The sequence below is a fragment of the Seriola dumerili genome, unplaced genomic scaffold (assembly GCF_002260705.1).
Source record: "Seriola dumerili isolate Sdu_G_001 unplaced genomic scaffold, Sdu_1.0 BDQW01000226.1, whole genome shotgun sequence".
NCBI lineage: Eukaryota > Metazoa > Chordata > Actinopteri > Carangiformes > Carangidae > Seriola > Seriola dumerili.
Window position 1 is genome coordinate 2,879,719 of NW_019174481.1, and position 18,616 is coordinate 2,898,334.

Sequence of the window (18,616 nt, forward strand, 5' to 3'; positions counted from 1 at the left end):
GCTATATATACATATAAACATATCCTTTTATGGCAGGTTTCTATATTGGGTGTATATACACACAATGCATTTGGAAAGTCTTCAGACCCCTTCAGTGTGTTTCACATTTTGCTATGTTGTGGTCTTGTGCTGCAATAAAAGATGTTTCTCCCATCTCCACTCAGGATCTTTGGAGCTCAGCCAGAGTGACCATTGGGTTCTTGGTCAACTCTCTTGCCAAGGCCCTTCTCCGCTGATTGCTCAGTTTGGCCGTGTGGTCCTTGAAGGCCCTTGAAAGAGATCTGGAAGAATTATGGAGGCCTCTGCTCTTGGGAACCTTCAGTGAGTATTTTTTTTCTTTTCTTTTTTTTTTTTTTTTATATCCTTCCCCAGATCTGTTCCATGACACAATCCTGTCTCTGAGCTCTGCAGGCAGTTCCTTCCACCTCATGGCTTTTGCTCTGATATGCATAGTCAGCTGTGAGACCTTATACAGACAGGTGTGTATCTTTCCAGGTCATGTCCAATCAGCTTAATTGAAGGTAGAAACCGCTCAAAGATGATCGAGAGAAACGGGGCACTGAGCTAAATTTCAGGTGTCATAGCAAAAGGTTTGAATACTTAATGTCAATGTGATATAAACGGGTCTGAATACTTTCTGAATTCACTCTGTGTGTGGGCTTTTCCATCAATTTCACTGTTTTTGTGGCACCCTGTGACTATTGAATTTAAGAGTTAATAAGAGTGAAATTAAATATGTAAATGTAAATAGAAATTTCCAATAGCAACACATTTCAAATTTTTATTTAACAACGCTGAAATACTTATGCATTTGATGAGATTTTTATTACTCATTTTACTTATAGCTCTTTAGTTGTTATTAGTGCTTAATAACTAAAACATCCAGAATAGAGCAAATGGCAAAGACATCAGTTAAGGACTTTATTTAAGCCCTTTGTGTGTACAAAAGTTTGTGAACGTATAACTGAAGTGATACAAACTTCCCAGCCATTATTTGGTTTGTTTTGTAGACAATGAAAGATTTTACAGTTATACTTGATTCTAAATACAGACCTGCTGACAACTTGAAACATTTGAAATATATATAAAAAAAAAACATTAACAGTTGCATGGTTTAACAATTTGAAATGATGCATCCACGACTGATTTATTTTGAACAAAATAAATCAACAGAGCAGTTGAAGGCTTTTTTTTTTTATCCATGAGATCCTGAGACAGGTGAGGGTGTCTGGCTGTTGAACTCGGTCTAAAGGTTTTCCCTCACGTCGGTGAGTTCCTCTATCCGCACCAACACGCTCTCGATCATGTCGAACGTGTGCAGGGCTGAGTGCAGAGCCTGAGAGGACACATTAAAATTCAGTCAGGTCATCGCTGTGCTCTTTCTCGTTAGTGCTGTACAATCAAATGCTGTTTGATTCTCATGAATATGAATCAGTCGCTGACCTGAATCTGTGACTGTGATGTCATGTTGGGCAGCTTCTCATCACCAACAGACACAGAAAGCATCGACTCCTCTGGAAAACACACATTTGTGCTGTCAGAACATTAGCTGTCACTTCGGCATTAGGGAAAGCCTCAGAGTATTTCACTGGAAGCTTAATTTGTGTTAGGGCTGCAGGGGAAAATTATACCAGCTTTGCTACTATAAAATATGGGGCATTAATATTTTCCTGTACTCTTGCATATGCATTCTGTTTCTTTATGAAAAAGCTGCTGAGTTGTTGAGAAAGACCTGAAATAGACAAAGGTTTGCAGGTCTGACCTTTGGCCTTGTCCTTCTTGGACTCCATGGTGTTGTGCAGCTCCCTCTCGTAGTGGGCTCTCGACATGTTCAGCCCAACACGCAGAGGCTTCATGAATGTATCCTCTATTTTATACAGCTCTGTCCAGATCCCCGTCTGAAAGATCAAAACAGCAAAAAAAAAAACACGATGAGTGCAGTTAGGATGAAGGCTGGCTGTAACTGGCTGGATCGACCTGGTATGTAACACCAAGACTCATGGATCGAAAGTGAGTCTTTGTGACGGTTGTGTGCCCAGTCGTACTTGCTTTGTGTCTCTTTGCATCCCTACATTATATTTTCCGTCTCTTTGTGGTTGCTTTGCATCTCTTTAGTTGATTTGAGTCTGTTTTCACTTGCTTTGTCTCTACGGTAGTTTTATATCTCATTGTCATGTTGTGTCATATACTCACATTTTGGTCATTTGACATCTCTCTTTGTACTTGTTTTGAGTCTCTTTTTAGTTATTTACTGTCTCGTTGTGGTAGTATTGTATCTCTTTGCAGTTGTTTTCTGTCTCTGTACTTGTTACATGCTTATTTTTACTTGTTTTCTATGTCCATGAGCTGAAGATCTTATAAAACAACCAGTAATGTTATGTTGAGTCATTGTTTGGCTCTGGTGTGAAACGGATCAGGGTTGTACTCACCTGGTTCTCTGTCACTTTGTCTCTAATGACCAGGTAGCGCAGCAGGTTCAGAGACTCCATAACTCTGAGAAAACAACACAGAAAGAATGTGGTCATGGTCCACTTACTAGCTATGTCCAGAGCTTTCAACTGGAGCTGGAGCAATATATCTGCCAACATTAGCTTATTGCAGATATACTGATATCAGCATATTTGTTGGCTAGTAAGTCATAGAAACTGAAGTACAGAGATCAGGTGTCAGACCAGGTTTCAGCTCATTTTCAACAACACATACTTTTTCCACCAGAGAAAACTGACAAGTTTATTTTTCAAATGTAAAATGCCCTGCTCAGTGTGTATCCTGTGACATCAAATTATAAAATCAGTATCAAGATTGTTTATTGTTTTAAAAAAAAAAAAAAAAAAAAAAACCTCTTCCTTCACATTTTATTCACTTGACAATAAGAAAAAAAACTATTTCAATTTCAGTTTATGGAAAAAAATATGTATGCATGGCAATCAACAGCCAATAATTAAAAATGATTTTCTTAGATGTTACAGTATGTGTGTGCTGACCTGTCCAGGTACTGCAGGAGGTCGGTCTCTGGGCCGTCTGGGAGACTGAGAACCTTACGCAGCAGAGGGAGCAGGTGAACCCCCTCAAACCAGGTGTTACTGTTACCTGGCTGAGGACAGACAGAGAGAGACAAAGACAGACTTAACACTGTCATTTAGCTCTTAGTTACTGCACCAAAACATATGAAAAACGGTAAGAAAGCTCACAGCAGCCATTAAATGTAACCTCACTCACCTGCAGTGCAAGGTCTATCTGATTCTTGATGTTTTTGATGATGTAGCCTTCGACTCCCGAGTGACCACTGGTCTTCAGCATGTACCTGAAACAATACAACAGATAAGGATCATTATATTGAAGGGTGGAACAGAGAAAGACATTTCTGATGACTTTTGAGGAGGAGAGGTGAAGGCTTACTGGAAAAAATTGTATTTGGCTTCAGTGTCAAATTTGTCAATGCTCAGCTGGAACACCTTCAAACCTTTAATTCTCTGTTGATAAAGAAGAAAAATTAAAATATGTTTTCAAAGAGAATAACAAATTCTAATGAAAAGCCACAGTTAATACAAAAGAAGAAAAAACATCAGTTAAGTCCATTATCGATAGCATTACAATTACACCCACATAAATGCATATTTTGCACAAAATAACATTTATAAATAAATGTTAAGACTTACCAAATCATGTCTCGGGCATATAGTCATAACCTTCACTAAGTTCTGCAAATAAACATTGAAATGAATAAGTGAGTGTGATGCACACAGTTCCAGTAAAACAGCGTCACACCAGAGGAATCGCAGCAGAGTAAAGGCTGAGGTTTGCATGAATAACCTGAGTGGATAACTGTGTTCACCTGAGAGACTGTGAGGAAGGTTTTGATCTCCAGCAGATCTGCAGGCAGACTGCCATCCACTACCCGCACCAGACTCTTCTCATACAGCTCCTGTGTGATGGGAAACACACATACAGACATCAAACTCAAGCTTTCAGCACTGATGAAAGTTGAGCTGAACCAGACAAACGGAGTCTGAAATGTCCTAAAAAGCCGACTGTACAGACGACAAATTCTTGTAATATAGACAACAACATGGCTGTGGCCACAGATTTTTGTTGTTCTGGTAAACTTTTAAACTTTTGACTTTACTACTTTATGTGACGTAAGGCTACAAGTATGTTTGAGAATAAACTACACAGTCTACAGAACACAACTACACAACAGATGCTTGACGTCACAAGAATTTTTTTTCTTTTGCAAACGTGTCTATCCCAACAATTTGGAAACCACAGAACCAGTCTCCAGAATGTCGTAACAACGAAAACCCTCGTCCTTGATTCAGTGTTTCAGGTTGACTCACCAGACCTTTCTGAATCCTGGTCTCCTCAGTTCTAACAAAAAAACAGAACAAAAATAGATTATATTGTATTTATCTCAAATACAAACATCAGACATTAATAAGTAGATCCAACTGTCTTTATTCAGTGTGGCAAATATACTTAGTATTGTACATATGCAAACGTGTTGTAAATGTTCCATTTAAAATCTGGGATATATGGTGTGTGAGGAGTGATTACATTTTTTTTACAAGATGTGGTTTTTATATGGAAATTTGAATGTGTAAAGGAAACTTAATTTAACACACACACACACACACACACACACACACACACACACACACACACACACACACACACACACACACACACACACACACACGTGTTTTAGCCAACATACATGAAATACATTGTATTTTTTAGATTAATTTGATTTATTCATTAATTAATTGATTTTCTAATCTTAATTTGAATTACCAAACAAACGCAGTGTTTGCTTCATTTTATGTGCTTTTGTCAAATCCAACTGCAATCAGACAGTGAAACGCTGCAACAGCACAGCACATGTCATACGTCATACAGTATATTCACCTGGACAAGAGGAGGCAGGTGTGCTCCATGTTACACCGAAGACAGAACACAGGACTGAAAAGACACAGAGGGAGTCAGGAGAATGTAAAAAAAAAAACATCCATTCAGACAGTATGAACTGTCATCAGCCCTAATTTTCAGCCAAATCTGAAGAAACTCATACCGTATATCAGCATCCCAGTGTTCTATGGTCATAGATATTTCCTCTAACTTACTTGTAAACACTGGGGAATGTATCTGCAGCCAGGTGATGGACGAACACCAGGTGAGCCAGGCTGGCCAACGACTCTTTAGGATAACGCACCTCCTCCTCCAGGAAGCCTGGAAGCTGTTTTCTCTTCAGCAGAGGCTGGTACACGAGACTGGTTAGGGACTCTCCGATAGCACTGAGGGTATTCTGCTCAAAAGAAACACACATGGCCCTTCTAATCATTTACACTAATATTACAGGACGATGTCCGCTCTCTCCAGAATATTATGGAGGATTAATTTACACTTCATGTGATGTTTAAAAGGTAACGCACCAGAATTTCTGTGGCAAAATTCCTGAGGGGAGACACAGCCAGAGTGTCAGGATCCTTGAGTTGTACCTCCAACAAAGGGTGACTCAGAGTCTTCATACAGCTGCAGAACAAAATAACACACTGGTTCAACCTGAACGCCATTGTTCCGATTCATGCAGCTCTTTACAATAATGTTATGTCACTCACAACTTCAGCAGTTCTGTCCGCAGTTCATCCTCTTTATCCTGTCCACCTGCCACGTTGTTTCTGCTCTCGCTCAGCTCTTCACTGTTCAGGAGGTCTAACCGGACCTCCTGGACAAAGGGTCTGATGAAGGCTATTAGTTCAGTGCAGCAGCGGCAAAGCGAGAACACGTCATCCTCCTCTTGGTCCTTGGTGTGAGGTAGAGGCAGCTTGGCCACCTGGTCCAGCACAGAGGACAGGGTCATGCCCAGGGACGAGGCCTTACGACTGCCCAGACAGAGCAGCACTGAGAGGAGGACACAGGTGGAACAATGAAAATGGCTTTATATGAGTTGACATTTGCTCACAAGTATATTGGAGTGCATATTTAAAGAATGTTCCCTGCCTTTCTGCAGAGGGTTTAACAGCAGATGGACGCTTTCTGCTATTGTGTCAGGGTCATCCTGCTCCAGCTGCTCCAAAAGGCCAATCAGCAGCTCCTTGGGCCTGCAAGTCTGGAAAACCAAAGCTCACCTTTAAAAGGACAATTTAGTCACAACACTCAAGACATTAAGTATCTACACACTGCTAGATTTGTGAGTGGTTTAGATTTGATTATAAACTGTATTTTGGATAGTACTAGACCACTATCTGATACTGTGAAGCATCTGTGGAGCAGATGAGCAGACCTCTAGCAGGTGGTTGAAAATAGCCAGGCATTGAGGAAGGTTCTTGTTGTCTTTCTTGAGCAAAACCTGAATCAGGGGAGGCAGCAGATTCCAACCCATAGATCTCACTATTTCCTACAGAAAGAGGGATAAAGGAGTGTCATGTTAAGCAATATGCTACACACCTATAAACAAGTGTACATGTTAAATGTACATGTTAAAACCTACCTGATTCTTTTCATCCAGGATGATACTGAGGACCTGAACGCTGTTCCCCTCCTCGATGCAGGTTCGTCCAGCAATCGTGAAGACGTCATGATCCTCAGTGGTGTAGCTGTCATCAGGGCGTGCTTGCTGTGTAAAAGAGAGATAAATTAAGGGGTCATAACAGAGAAAATATAGACATGTCAGATTAGTGATGAAAGAATTCCAACTGATTAGTTTTCCAATCAGTTGATTAGTTAGAAAAAGCCAAACATTTACACAGCATACATCAACATCACAGTAAATTAAATACCTTCAGGGTTTTGGACTGTTAATGAAACAAAAACAAGCTGTTGGAAGACATCACCTCGGCCTCTGTGCAGGCATTTTTCATTACTTTCTGATATTTTGTAATGTTTTTTTAAGAGTCAATCCATGAGGAAATAAACTACAGCCCCACAGTCAGTTAGTAATCAGTGAAATATAATTCAAGACCTCAAGGTCCTGTTCTGGAGTTGCTAGAGAAAAAAGAAAAGAATAGAAAGCTCCAGAACAACTACTAAATGGACCTTGTGGTGAGATTGTTAAGTCAACTACTGTTTCCAAGGTTGAGAATTAACTTTTAATCTAAATCATTTATTATATATCTAAGCCTCCCTTGGAGGACTTAAGAATAGACAATAGAATCAGGCTGTTCACTTATGACAGGAACATTTTATTCCTAAGGCTGTGGGTTAAAGTGCAGCTAGAACAGAGCTGTACACAGAAAATTTAACACTATTGCTTACTTTTTAAATGCATTCAGACTGCTTCTACCACTAAAAAGAAATTACTCCACTGATTGTGTTAACATGTAAAATGAGGTATTGATGGGTGGATGGTGAAGTGTCTGGTGGACTCACACATCTCTGGACCACGTCACTGAGCTGCTCCAGAGCCATCCCTGCTGTCTTCAGGTGAGGTTTATCTTTGTCACACAGCAATCCTCCAAAACAAACAGGACACTGAAAATTAAAAAAAACAACAACTGCACACCATACTACCTGATAATCAAACGGCTCCTAATTCAAGAGGGTCTACTTCCACAACTAGCTGCCTTTATGAGTTGAATCATTATTTATATGCACAGAAAGGTGGGTAATGTTAAGGTTAAGGTCAGATAAGCTTGTGTGGGCTGGACAGTCTGCTGTAAACAGAGAGCTGAATGAATGCTAGTCTCAATTATTCAGAATTAGCTTCGCCATTAGATAGAAAACAAAGCATTTTTGCTATCAGAGCTAGCCAGAGCTAGCCAAACACAGTCGCTAACAGTAAGCATTGTTGGCGGAAATAATGGTGTCAAACAGGACAATATTGAGGTAGATACCCACCAAAGCTACATGTCACAGCCCGATTAAACTACCACGCCGCCTGACAAGAGTGCTAACGGCTAATTTGTCCGTTTGGGCTTGCCGTAGAGGTAAATACGTCAACGGTCAAAGTTGACTACGTAGAAAACAGAAAACAGCATGGAGACGGCAGAGAGGAGAAGGAGCGGAACCTCCTCTAAAACATCAAAAAAAGGTTAGTTTCCACTCCCAATTTGTTCTTTCACACCAATGTAAGGCTTAACAAGCATTTTAACAGCCCAACAGTCTTCAGAAAGTAGTCAAAACACCATTCACGCTAACATTAAGTATGTTATAATGTTGTCATGGTTTATGGAGTTGCTCATTGACTGTTAAGTAAAAAGCAGTGGGAAACATTTTACAGTTCAGTTTACGGTACAGTTTTTTTTGTGTGTGGCAGGTGGAAAACGTGTCAAAGCACTGACCGCTGAAGAAGAAGCAAGAAGGTGAGAAAGAGCACGGTTACTTAATTTGCTGATGATTATTATGCTAACGTTTTATCAGTGCTGATACAAGCTAATGCACCATACACAAATGCTTTAAGATTACAGTGTGGCTGTAGAATATTCTGTCAATAATCAATTCTAGATATACAGTGGGATTGAAGTTATACTTGTCGACAAGTAAATATATTAACAACACCAACACTTCTTCAAATGTTTGTCAAATGTATGTTGTTGTCAGGAGGGAGGTGGTGAAGGAGAAGCTGAGGGAGAAGTTTGAGCTGGAGAAAAGAGCTCTGAAGGTAGTGGAGCGTCTCCTGGAAGACAGTGTGGCTGAAGACTTCCTGTCTGACTGTGTAAGTATCACCTGTGCTCACTTTTTATTTGGGAAGGAGGACTAGCATTAGCCTTATACATTTGTTATACACAGCTCAGGCTCTGAGACTGATTTCAGTCTCTATGACTCCTGAGCAGTGATGTCTCTCATTCTAATAAAAAGCTAAATTTACTTCCCATATTGTTTAGTGTTTGTAGTCCCTGTAAGTACTGAGTGACTCGCTCTGTCCCCCATTGAGAGTTTTTTAAATGTTAAAGTGATAATGTTGAGGCTTTTCCAGTGTTCCTCCCTTACCCGTACTGACCTACCTCAGGCCATATTATTACAGATTAGTCATACATTGTTAAAAACAATAGTGACATGATAACTGATTTCAATTCCTCCCACCTACTATCCATACCCACATTTAAATTTTTTCTTCCTCTTCAGTTTTTCACTCTCGAGGTTCAGCTTTGAGGTGACATAGTTGTTGTGTTCAGCCTGTTTTCAGTTTCCTTTCTTCACAGGCCAAATTCATCACTCCAGCTAATTACAAAGATGCTATAGAGGAGAGATCCATTGCTAAACTCTGTGGTTATCCCATATGCCCAAATAAACTGGGCAAGGTAAGACTGTCTATGCCAGTCTTTATAATCCTTTGTTTGAAGTAGATGTCATTATGTTTCATATTTTATTCTGTTTTATCATGGCTCAGTTCTACTGTTTACTTTATAGATCCCAACTCAACAGTATAAAATTTCAACTAAGACCAATAAAGTGTACGACATTACAGAGCGCAAGGTAAGTGCTTCTGCGTGTAATTCAAAATATATATGTACCTTAAGAATAACTCAAAATAATAAATCTTTTTCCCTTTCTCTTTTATATTTAGTGTTTTTGTAGTAACTTCTGCTACAAAGCCTCCAAAGAGTTTGAGCTACAAATATCAAAGACACCTCTTTGGCTCAGGCAGCATGAAAGGTATACTGCTCCTTGTCTGTTTCCTGAACAATAACTATGAAATGATCATTGAATATAATCATTTTCTATATACTAAGGTCATGTGTTCACTTCCCTTATCACTAACAGCCCTCCAGAAATTAAACTGATGAAAAAAGGAGATGGGTATGTATTATCTTCAGTGTTTATATCCCATAATACAAAGTGCATATTTTAAATAGCAATATTTCTTAGATTTATTGCATTTTTAGATGATCAATGTTTCATATAAACTTCATAATAAATTGCTAATTCAGCTTTACACATGTGTGTTCAGTGGGAGCTCTGGTGAGGAGGTGTTTCTGTCAGAGAGGTGTCTCCAAGAGGACGACATCGAGAACCCACTGGCCATTCAGCCCGAAGACCCTCACAACTCTCAGCAGCGTTGTCCTGCAGGTGGCCTCAGCCACAGTGACAGCAGTGACATTGAACAAGAGCAGGACTTTGTCTCCAGTGTGGTGTCCCAGAGGCAGGGACCCAGGGTGCACTGGGGTGACCTGCCTAAACGCACAGATGAAGATAAGAAAGGAACGCAAGGGAAGATACAAAGGATAAAGAAACATAATGGAGAAGGAGATGAGGAGGAGATGGAGCAAAATCAAAGTCAGGATGTGAAGAAGAGCCGAAAACTGAGAGATGATGAAAGGAAAGAGTCACATGCATGTAAAACTGAAGTTAGAACTGATGCTGAACAGCTGCACATTATAAATACTGACCTGACACCGAAGGAGAAGGAGGTCTTCCCTGAGGAATCCCGTGTGGAAGACGCTACAGCTAAGATGAATTTGTGCAGTTTGTCTCAGACTGCCACTCACGCTGTTTCCCTGCATGTTGACTCAGCACCTGCACAGGCAGAACACACTACACCACTTATTTCTCCACTTATTGACTCAAGACCCCCAGTTGAAAGCAAACATATCTCTTCTTCAACAGTAATCACCACTGATCAGAACATGACTGGGTTCAACATCACCCAAGTGGGTATGAGCAAGAAAGGAGCAGCAGGGCTACGAGATCTTCTCAAGAACCATACTGATCCACAAAAACCAGACTCCATCCGTCTGAATCTCCTTGAGTGCCTGAGAAAAACCTTGAAGGAATGGAGCACTGACGAGACCTTGAAGTTCCTGTATGGTGCTGATCATTCACTGGGCTCTCCTTTCGCTGATGTAAAAGAGGAGAGGGAGGAGGACAAAGAGGAGGAGCTGGATGAAGACGACCTCGAGGATGAGGTGGCAGTGGAGGATAGCGTAGGGGCTGATTCTGGGGTGCTGAAGAGGCAGTCTGCTGCAGCACCAGACTTTGGGACGCTGAGGAAAGAGACCCAGCAGCAGGAGCTCAGAGTGAGGGAGTTTTATAAAGGCACATGGATTCTGCCTGAGGAGCTGGAGGCGCCGAATGGAAACGAGGTGAGTGAGGGAGTGGAGGAAAAAGAAAAAAGAGAGGATGGTAATGAATGGAGCTACTTGTTGTAAGAGTCATTGACCACATGGAGGCACTATATTAAAAATATAATGTGTGAACAAATATGATTGGTGTAGTAGTAAGTGCATTAATGTACTGAAATTTGCTCCCCAACACTCACACATGTTGTTTTTTTCCCACCAGCTGACAGTCCAGGACAAGGGCACGAAGGACCCAGTTCTGCCGCTCATTGACTCTAATGCTCAGCACCTCATCCAGAAACGAATTGCAGTGGAGAAGCTCACTATTTGGTGTGTGTGTGTGTATTTTATGTGTGTCTCTTTCAGCTTTGTGCATTAATTGCATGTCTGTCCATATGTTTTGTGTGTTTTTATTTTGGTTATGCCTATGTACATGTGAATCCATGGTAGTCTATTTATGTGCTTTCTCTTTGAGATTATTTTATTTTGTCACTTCAAGAGCCATTCAAACAATGTGATGGCTTATTAAGCTTATTATTTTATCTTATTAATCCATCCAAGCCTTCTGTAAGACACAATTGTAACTAAAAATAATGAATCCAAGTTAAATAGATAATACAGAGGCAATTGGGGACCAGTAAAGTAAATCTTATGTTCTTTCTCAGCTGTGTGCCGCCATTAATTAAATAAAGTCATGTTTATATCTGGGCCGGTAATTCATTGCTTCAGATACCAGTTCAGACTTGCCACAGTTTATTTTTAAGTTAGTGCTTATTATCATGTTTGGGGGAAGTGTTAAGTTGCTGCAACTGCTATAAACACTGCACAAAGGAATTGAAATTCACATGCTCAGTATTTATTACAGCGGTTGGAACCTGTTTAGTCATTTTTGACAGTAAAAATTAAAATTTTCTTTCACATTTTTTGTTGATCAGTCTCAAAAGCATTGTGGGTCCGCTGCGTCTCACCATGAGTGACGTCTCCACTGACCTGAACAGGCTGGTCAGGACATTCAGGTCAGTACACATAAATTCCCATACACCTTCCTCTCTGCTAGTCTGCCAGCACTAGGTCACTCAGTAACTGTACTTTCTTTTTTAAGCCTTATAGTTTTTTGCTTAAAAGGCTTAAAAGGTGTTACAGAAAATTTGTAATTTTGTCATTTTCACCATCTTTAGAAGACAGAAAACAGTGTTGACAGGGAATCATGGTTCACATCAACTCACTGAAACATTCAAGAACCAATAGCTATGCATCATCCCTGCATGAAACACAATTACTGCTTATTACCTCGCTGCCGTCTATAGAGAAATTCTGCAGTTCTGCCTCGCTCTTCATTAATTAGTTAGTTGAGCTGTACCCCAACATACGACTTGTTGTGCTTTCTTAAGGAGCTATTTGGGGGTATTGTCATGTTTTTATGCTATTTAGGTTTTATTTTAGCTCTACTGAAACTCACATGTCAATGACATCTACATTTCTCCCAACTGAGTAAAGTTTTTGGGGTTTTTTTCTTGGTGTAGAACTGCATAACCATTGGTAGCTCCCTGCCAGCATCAGCTAAACATGCATCTACTCTGCTTAAGATCACTGTAATATCCTAAAAGAAATTAGAGTGATAAACTTGTAATTAACAAATACATTTTATTTAAAGATTTGATAATGTACTCTGGTGCCCCCTACAGACAGAGAGGAAACATGACAACAACAGGAATTTTGTTAAACTGTTTAATTGTCATGGCAGGAAAAGCATAGGTGTAGTTAATAACCTTAATAAAGGCTATATTCTGTTGTGCATCCTCACTTACTGGAACACTTGAATGTAACAGAGCCGTCGTTAATGTGATAAGTGACACCTGTGCAGTTTCTACTGTGACGAGTCAAAATGTCAGGTGTGAAAAAGGCTTACTGGCTCACCACATTCATTCACGCATGTTCATTTTTGACATGTCATTACACATGTATTTAGTGAGTGGTCATTTTTGGTGTGTGCATTTCTGACACATCAGCACATGTGGAGCGTATACGTGACTTTCTGTTATGACATGTTTTTGTAATTTTCCTAAAACATCAAAACAACTTCTATCCCCCTCGACACTCTACACTACATACAGTATTACATGTTTTGTTGTTTTGTCTTTTTAAAGTCTCCCAACACCTACACAGGTGTTAGTACTTGAGGCTAATTAGACCTGAGCTCAGGTTGACGCTGGGTGGAGTTATGTTGTAATTACATGAGGTCACCATACTTCACGAACCAATGACGGGCCTTTTTCACAGCAGGCATTTAGACTTGTCACAGTAGGAAAAGCACAGGTGTTGTTAATAACATTAACGGTGGCTCAGTTGTATCCATATGCCTCAGTAAACCATGACAGTGTGACGGTGAGTCAGCATACACAACACCAAGACAGTGATACAGCTAAATGGAAATTATTGATTTTATTATTTACATTTTAATTTCTAGCCCTTCATTATTGTGTGTTTTTATATGAACAGCATAGCATTTTAATGTGGCATTTGTTGCATCATGTATATGTGATGAATATTTCCTCGCCCAGTAGTACTCAGTATAGTATTTTATTAAAGATATTTTAAAGCCTGTGCCTGAATTGAACATTTCCTGCCTTAGACATATTGCGTATTCCCATCGACTGGTTAGGATGTTTTCAACAGGACTGCTATTAAATCACTGTGTCAGTGATTTAAAAGCTGAAGGGGCAGCAGAGTAACACCTCCACGGTCCTGCTTCCAGGAATTCTCTTTGTGCCGTCGAGAGGCCCCGCTGACAAGAGGCTGAAGCCAAAGAATATACACAGTGCTGTCAGAGCAGCATACATCACTGCACTATTGCAGGCAGTGTTTGTGGTGTTTGGTCCGACCTTGTGCATGTTTTGTTTTCCTAGTTTACTTAACATCAGAATTAGGTGATTTTTGACACCCACCTACAGAAGGTTGCTCAAATCGAAAGTATGTAGTAGTATGTATATTTTCATACATTTTTTGTAGTTTTTAAAAAAAAAAAAAAAAGTTATGATTGGCATGTTGCTCTGCAGTGCTGACCTGTTGCTCACTCTGTATTTTATTGATTTATTTTTGTCTCAACACCACAGGTTCACCAACACAAACATCATCCACAAAACCCCAGAGTGGACCCTCATAGCTGTGGTGCTTCTACATCTGTAAGTTTACTCTGTGTGTGTGTGTGTGTGTGTGTGTGTGTGTGTGTGTGTGGTGTGTGTGTGTGTGAACCTAAAAGACGTGTGTGTTTTACATGTAAGTTGTGACAGATAAGCTACAATTTTTATGGCTCTGCACCAGTGGAGGCATTATGTTTTCAGGTTGTCCATCCATATATCTGTACATCCGTCTGTCCCATTTTCGTGAATGTGATATCTCAGTAACACCTTTTTGGAATTTCTTCAAATTTGACACAAACATTGACTTGGACTCAAGGATGAACTGATTAGAATTTGGTGGTCAAAGGTCAAAGGTCAAGGTAATTCTGACCTCACAAATCATAACTCACAGGTACATAAGCTAACACAAGTTAACAGAAATGTGTAATAGGCTAAAATGATGAAGTGATGAATTTTATGTTTAAATGATAAAAGGTCAAGTTCACTGTGACATCATAATGTTCTGCAAAAAGCATTATTACTCAGAAAGGGAGGTTGTGACAACTTTCTGGTTGGTAGAGGCATACAACTGCAAGGTTATAATTCTAGTACTATTGTAAAAAAGATAAGTATTAGTCAATCCTCTATATAATAATTGAATACTCAAATATATGCAAGACATAATTAGGTAAAATAATCACAATGTGATCTAAAACTGTAATGTATTGGTATTATACTGTAATTTTCTGTTGTATTAACAGCATTTTTCCAGAACTGTGCTGTTCCTCAAACAACAAAGAAAGCCATAACATTAACTGACAGGGATTCACTTTTAACTTCAAAGCTTAATGGTGCATTTGACACAACACTATATGGTGTGGCATTGTTTAGCACATGCCATATGGTGTGTGTGTGTGTGTGTGTGTGTGTGTGTGTGTGTGTGTGTGTGTGCACGTACGCACGCACGCACGCACGCACGCTGATAGTTCATGGACAGTTCCGTGCTGCTCCCGTCTGAGTACACACAGACGCCTCATGGCCTTATCTCCACCTGATTGCCCCTCTCCAGATCCGTGATGCAGGACAGAAGGCACACACAAGCAGCCCTGTACACTTTCAAGTTAAATACACACATGCACACACACAATAGTTCCTCTGTATATGTTCAAGCAAAATGGGCGCGTTGAATTGCCCTGCCTGGGAAAACTTTCACCTGATGCTCGTCTGACTCTGATTTATGATTCCCTCAGTGGCCCCGGGTCCGTTTAGTTCAGTATCATAACTTACATTATGGGCTCTCTTGAACTTAACAAAAGAATACACTAAGTGCTGTGCAGCTTGATGAACAGTAAATCTATCACTCTTAAAGCAAAGGGGTCCTGTGACTGGAAACTCTTCACTGAAACTGCATCACATAAAAAGGAATAGGCTGCAAAAGTGAGATCCTGTTAATGCACTTTGGAATTATTGTCAACAAACTGGAGTCTTTTGACTAAATTTTTTTCTCTTTTTAGGGAAACAAAGAGTCTGGGTTGTATTAAACTGCTGTCAAATTATTTTGGCAAAAAACAGAGATTTGATTTGTTGTCTGCATGTTGTGGCTTTGACCTGATTGAAGGTGTTTTGTAATGTTTACTGCTGATGTTGAGAGAGATAAATATTTCAAACCACTGTTTTTAAGTTTTGATTTTGTCTAACTGATGAACCACTTAAAAACATATTTTTATTGCTTGTTTATGTATTATGGCTGGATGAGGAGCCATGTTATTAATATTATATATTATTTGTCTGAGATAATCAGCAGCTCTTTTGGAAACATTTATTCTCTTTGTCCCTACGTCTCTATGTTCCATTGGTACTCTATGATTTCATTAGTTCCTATTTAACTTCAAGCTTCTCCATCCTTCCATTCCTCCATCATGAATAATTTGGTGTGCTGTCTTATCTGTCTGCTGCATGGCAGCTGTGGAGCTAGTCTGGCCTCTATTGTTCAGGCCAGCTGAATAATGGATGTCCCCCCCTGCAACACTAGACCCTGGGGTGAACCGGAGATTAACCAGCAGCGCACCCCCACACAGGTAGACAGGGCAGGTACAGGGGGAAGGGTGGGGGAGGAAGGAGGAGGAGAGCAATGGAGAGGTTAGAGAATTGAAGGAGACAGCTAGAAGGTTGCAAACAGTGGATGTAGAGCTGGAGATAAACAGTCTTTACATAATGATGTCACTGCAGGCATATTGGCTCATAGAAACATAAACTTAGTTGCCAGTTTTTAATCAGTGATTATATTTTATTATTTCTACTCTGTAAACACCTCTCACTGTAACACATTACAGTTCAACAGCACCACACACTGCGGCCTCCACAATCAGCTCCTAGGCATTGTTCAAATGTTGTACATCATGCAGGTGAGGATTTAAAACAATATTAAAAGATTAAGAAATATATGTAATTTCTCTTAATTCGAGTCTGCAAGGTTTTTACATGAAGTGAAGATATTACTGGATGATTCAGGGCGTTCATGGAGTGTGTTTACATGCACCTGGTATGAGTTCCACATGTAAACATCATATCCTGGTTTCAGAAATCTGGATGAGGATATTCAACCTGGAGTTCTCTGAGAGAAAGTGTCACACTGTAAACACTTTATCCAGATTTCTGAACACACTCTGTTCATAGAGAAATGGGGAGCTGAGATGTTCAGGAATCAAGGCACAAGTGCTCACAGATGATTAGAAACCTGGATACTGTTAAGATCATGTACACAAGGACATGAATTTCTTTTGTTCCATGTAAATGTCATGTCCCAGATAATCATAATCAAAACACGGACACTAATGTGCATGTAAACACACTAAGCAGTGAACAGATGTTTGTTCTCCAAAGCACATTTACTGAGTTATCTGGGTAACTTTGGTGATTATAAACTAGAACCCACATGAATCTGAAAAGGTCTGATCTGTGTTTTACTAAGCAGAAGTAACCATTTGACTCAGCAAAGCTGCTTTAACAACAACATGAACCCTGGTCAGCACTCAGCGCCTGAACATGTGGCTTAAATAAGAACTAAACATCTTAGTGTAACCTTTACATTGTCGATTGAAGATACAAATTTTTACTTGTCAGTCTTTACAATCAGTGTAGAAGTGTATCCTTTGTTCATCAAAGGTCTAATGATATTTATGATCATATAAATGTTCTGGTGTCTGTAAGAACTTGTCATAGCTTCATCAGTGCGCAGTTGTGTATAATTTGTGTGTGTTTTGTGTTTCAGGTTGTCAGAGGTGTCTCCGGTGGTGCGAAAGGCCGTGGAGACGCAGGCATCAGTGGAGTACTTGAACACGCTGATGCAGGAGCTCGGCCTACAGGAGCAGGATCTACTGAACTTAGTCCGGTTGTTTAAAACCCAGACACACTGACACACAATGTCAGGCATGGACATATGAATAATAAATATCACACTCTGAATGAATAGAATAAATATATCAGACGTTTTCTGTAAATATATTTTTCATAAATAAATTTGGTAGTAATAACTGTTTAGATAAAAACTCCTTGTTTGTTTTGTGGGGTTTTTAACTAACTTGACAACGACACAAACTCAGTCACACCACTAACTGATCTAGGATGTAGGAGTGGTGACTGTTGATATTGTGGAGCAGAATTACTCTATGTACACAATCTGTGATGAGATATGTGCAAATCAGATTCTTGAAGTCCTGGAGCTGTGCATGTTTAACCTGTGCAGGGCGGAATAAATCACACCCAGCTTTTCCTAGTGAAAACGCCATGTGGACGCGCTGCTTATTACTACACTGGAAGAACTCCTGCTGTAATAAAAGTGACGCTATTTCTCCAGACTTCCTTCACATGAAGGTTTATGGCACCATAATGTCATTTGTTATACGAGTATGTTAACAATGTGTGTGTCTGAAAATATTTGGTTTTGACCAGGTGGCGCATGCAGCAAAACGTTTTTCTCTCTAATAGTGGAGATATAACTTTGACCTGTCATGCAGGTTGGGGACGTGATTGATGGCCTGCATGGCTCAACACAGCTTCTCGTTTTTCACAACGTACAATCAGTGGAGTGGGACACAGAGGGATTTCTAAATAATGTATTCAATTTTTAAATGTTATTGTGGGTTAAAACCTAAAAAAAAAATCCAAATTATGAGAAACATTTTCTTATTTAGCAAGCAAATAAATGTAGAGAGATTTAAATCATTTTAATTCTTGTATTGTCTTGTTAATTCCTAACTGGAAAAAAAACTGATACTCAGCTTCAAAGATTAATATTTAATTACTGAGCATGAATCTGACAAATTGACTAAGTCTAAAAAGCTGAATTTCCACTGTCTGTAATATAAAGAAATGTGAAGAAAACAGTGAAGGCATTTAAAAGTGATAACTCATTCATGAAATTAGGAGATTTTCAGCTTTGGAAACCAGTGTTTACATCTGATAGGGTAGATGCTTTGAAATATTAATAATTTAAAAACGTAC

General features: G+C 39.6%; 2 protein-coding genes across 3 annotated transcripts; one reads left to right on the top strand and one right to left on the bottom strand.

Moving 5' to 3' along the window:
• Positions 1–773: 773 nt before the first annotated feature.
• Positions 774–7,891, bottom strand: LOC111228961 (glomulin-like). 2 transcript variants are annotated; one of them, XM_022755088.1, is made up of 19 exons: positions 7,834–7,891; positions 7,366–7,448; positions 6,488–6,613; positions 6,281–6,394; positions 5,998–6,106; positions 5,616–5,898; positions 5,430–5,529; positions 5,121–5,302; positions 4,906–4,959; positions 4,338–4,368; positions 3,836–3,925; positions 3,660–3,701; positions 3,400–3,473; positions 3,220–3,304; positions 2,985–3,094; positions 2,430–2,493; positions 1,763–1,898; positions 1,444–1,514; positions 774–1,336 (listed from the first exon to the last, which is right to left on the bottom strand). In XM_022755088.1, the coding sequence occupies exons 2-19, from the start codon at positions 7,402–7,404 to the stop codon at positions 1,247–1,249; spliced, it is 1,800 nt and encodes a 599-aa protein (XP_022610809.1). In that variant the 5' UTR covers positions 7,405–7,448; positions 7,834–7,891; the 3' UTR covers positions 774–1,246. The 2 variants fall into 2 exon arrangements, with proteins under 2 accessions (XP_022610809.1, XP_022610810.1); XM_022755089.1 differs by having other exon boundaries at positions 7,366–7,467; positions 7,834–7,883.
• Positions 7,892–7,971: 80 nt separating this feature from the next.
• Positions 7,972–17,970, top strand: rpap2 (RNA polymerase II associated protein 2). Its single transcript, XM_022755025.1, has 12 exons — positions 7,972–8,026; positions 8,252–8,297; positions 8,536–8,650; positions 9,138–9,236; positions 9,346–9,411; positions 9,503–9,591; positions 9,700–9,735; positions 9,887–11,018; positions 11,218–11,324; positions 11,930–12,010; positions 14,108–14,176; positions 17,385–17,970. The coding sequence occupies exons 1-12, from the start codon at positions 7,972–7,974 to the stop codon at positions 17,527–17,529; spliced, it is 2,040 nt and encodes a 679-aa protein (XP_022610746.1). The 3' UTR covers positions 17,530–17,970.
• The last annotated feature ends 646 nt before the right edge of the window (positions 17,971–18,616 follow it).

Coding starts and splice junctions, on each gene's coding strand:
- rpap2 (XM_022755025.1), top strand. CDS start 7,972: ATGGAGACGGCAGAGAGGAGAAGGAGCGGAACCTCCTCTAAAACATCA. Junction 8,651..9,137: donor AAGACTTCCTGTCTGACTGT/GTAAGTATCACC, acceptor CTTTCTTCACAG/GCCAAATTCATCACTCCAGC. Junction 9,237..9,345: donor GCCCAAATAAACTGGGCAAG/GTAAGACTGTCT, acceptor TTTACTTTATAG/ATCCCAACTCAACAGTATAA.
- LOC111228961 (XM_022755088.1), bottom strand. CDS start 7,404: ATGGCTCTGGAGCAGCTCAGTGACGTGGTCCAGAGATGT. Junction 4,960..5,120: donor ACATTCCCCAGTGTTTACAA/GTAAGTTAGAGG, acceptor GTGTCTTTTCAG/TCCTGTGTTCTGTCTTCGGT. Junction 1,515..1,762: donor CAAGAAGGACAAGGCCAAAG/GTCAGACCTGCA, acceptor TGTGTTTTCCAG/AGGAGTCGATGCTTTCTGTG.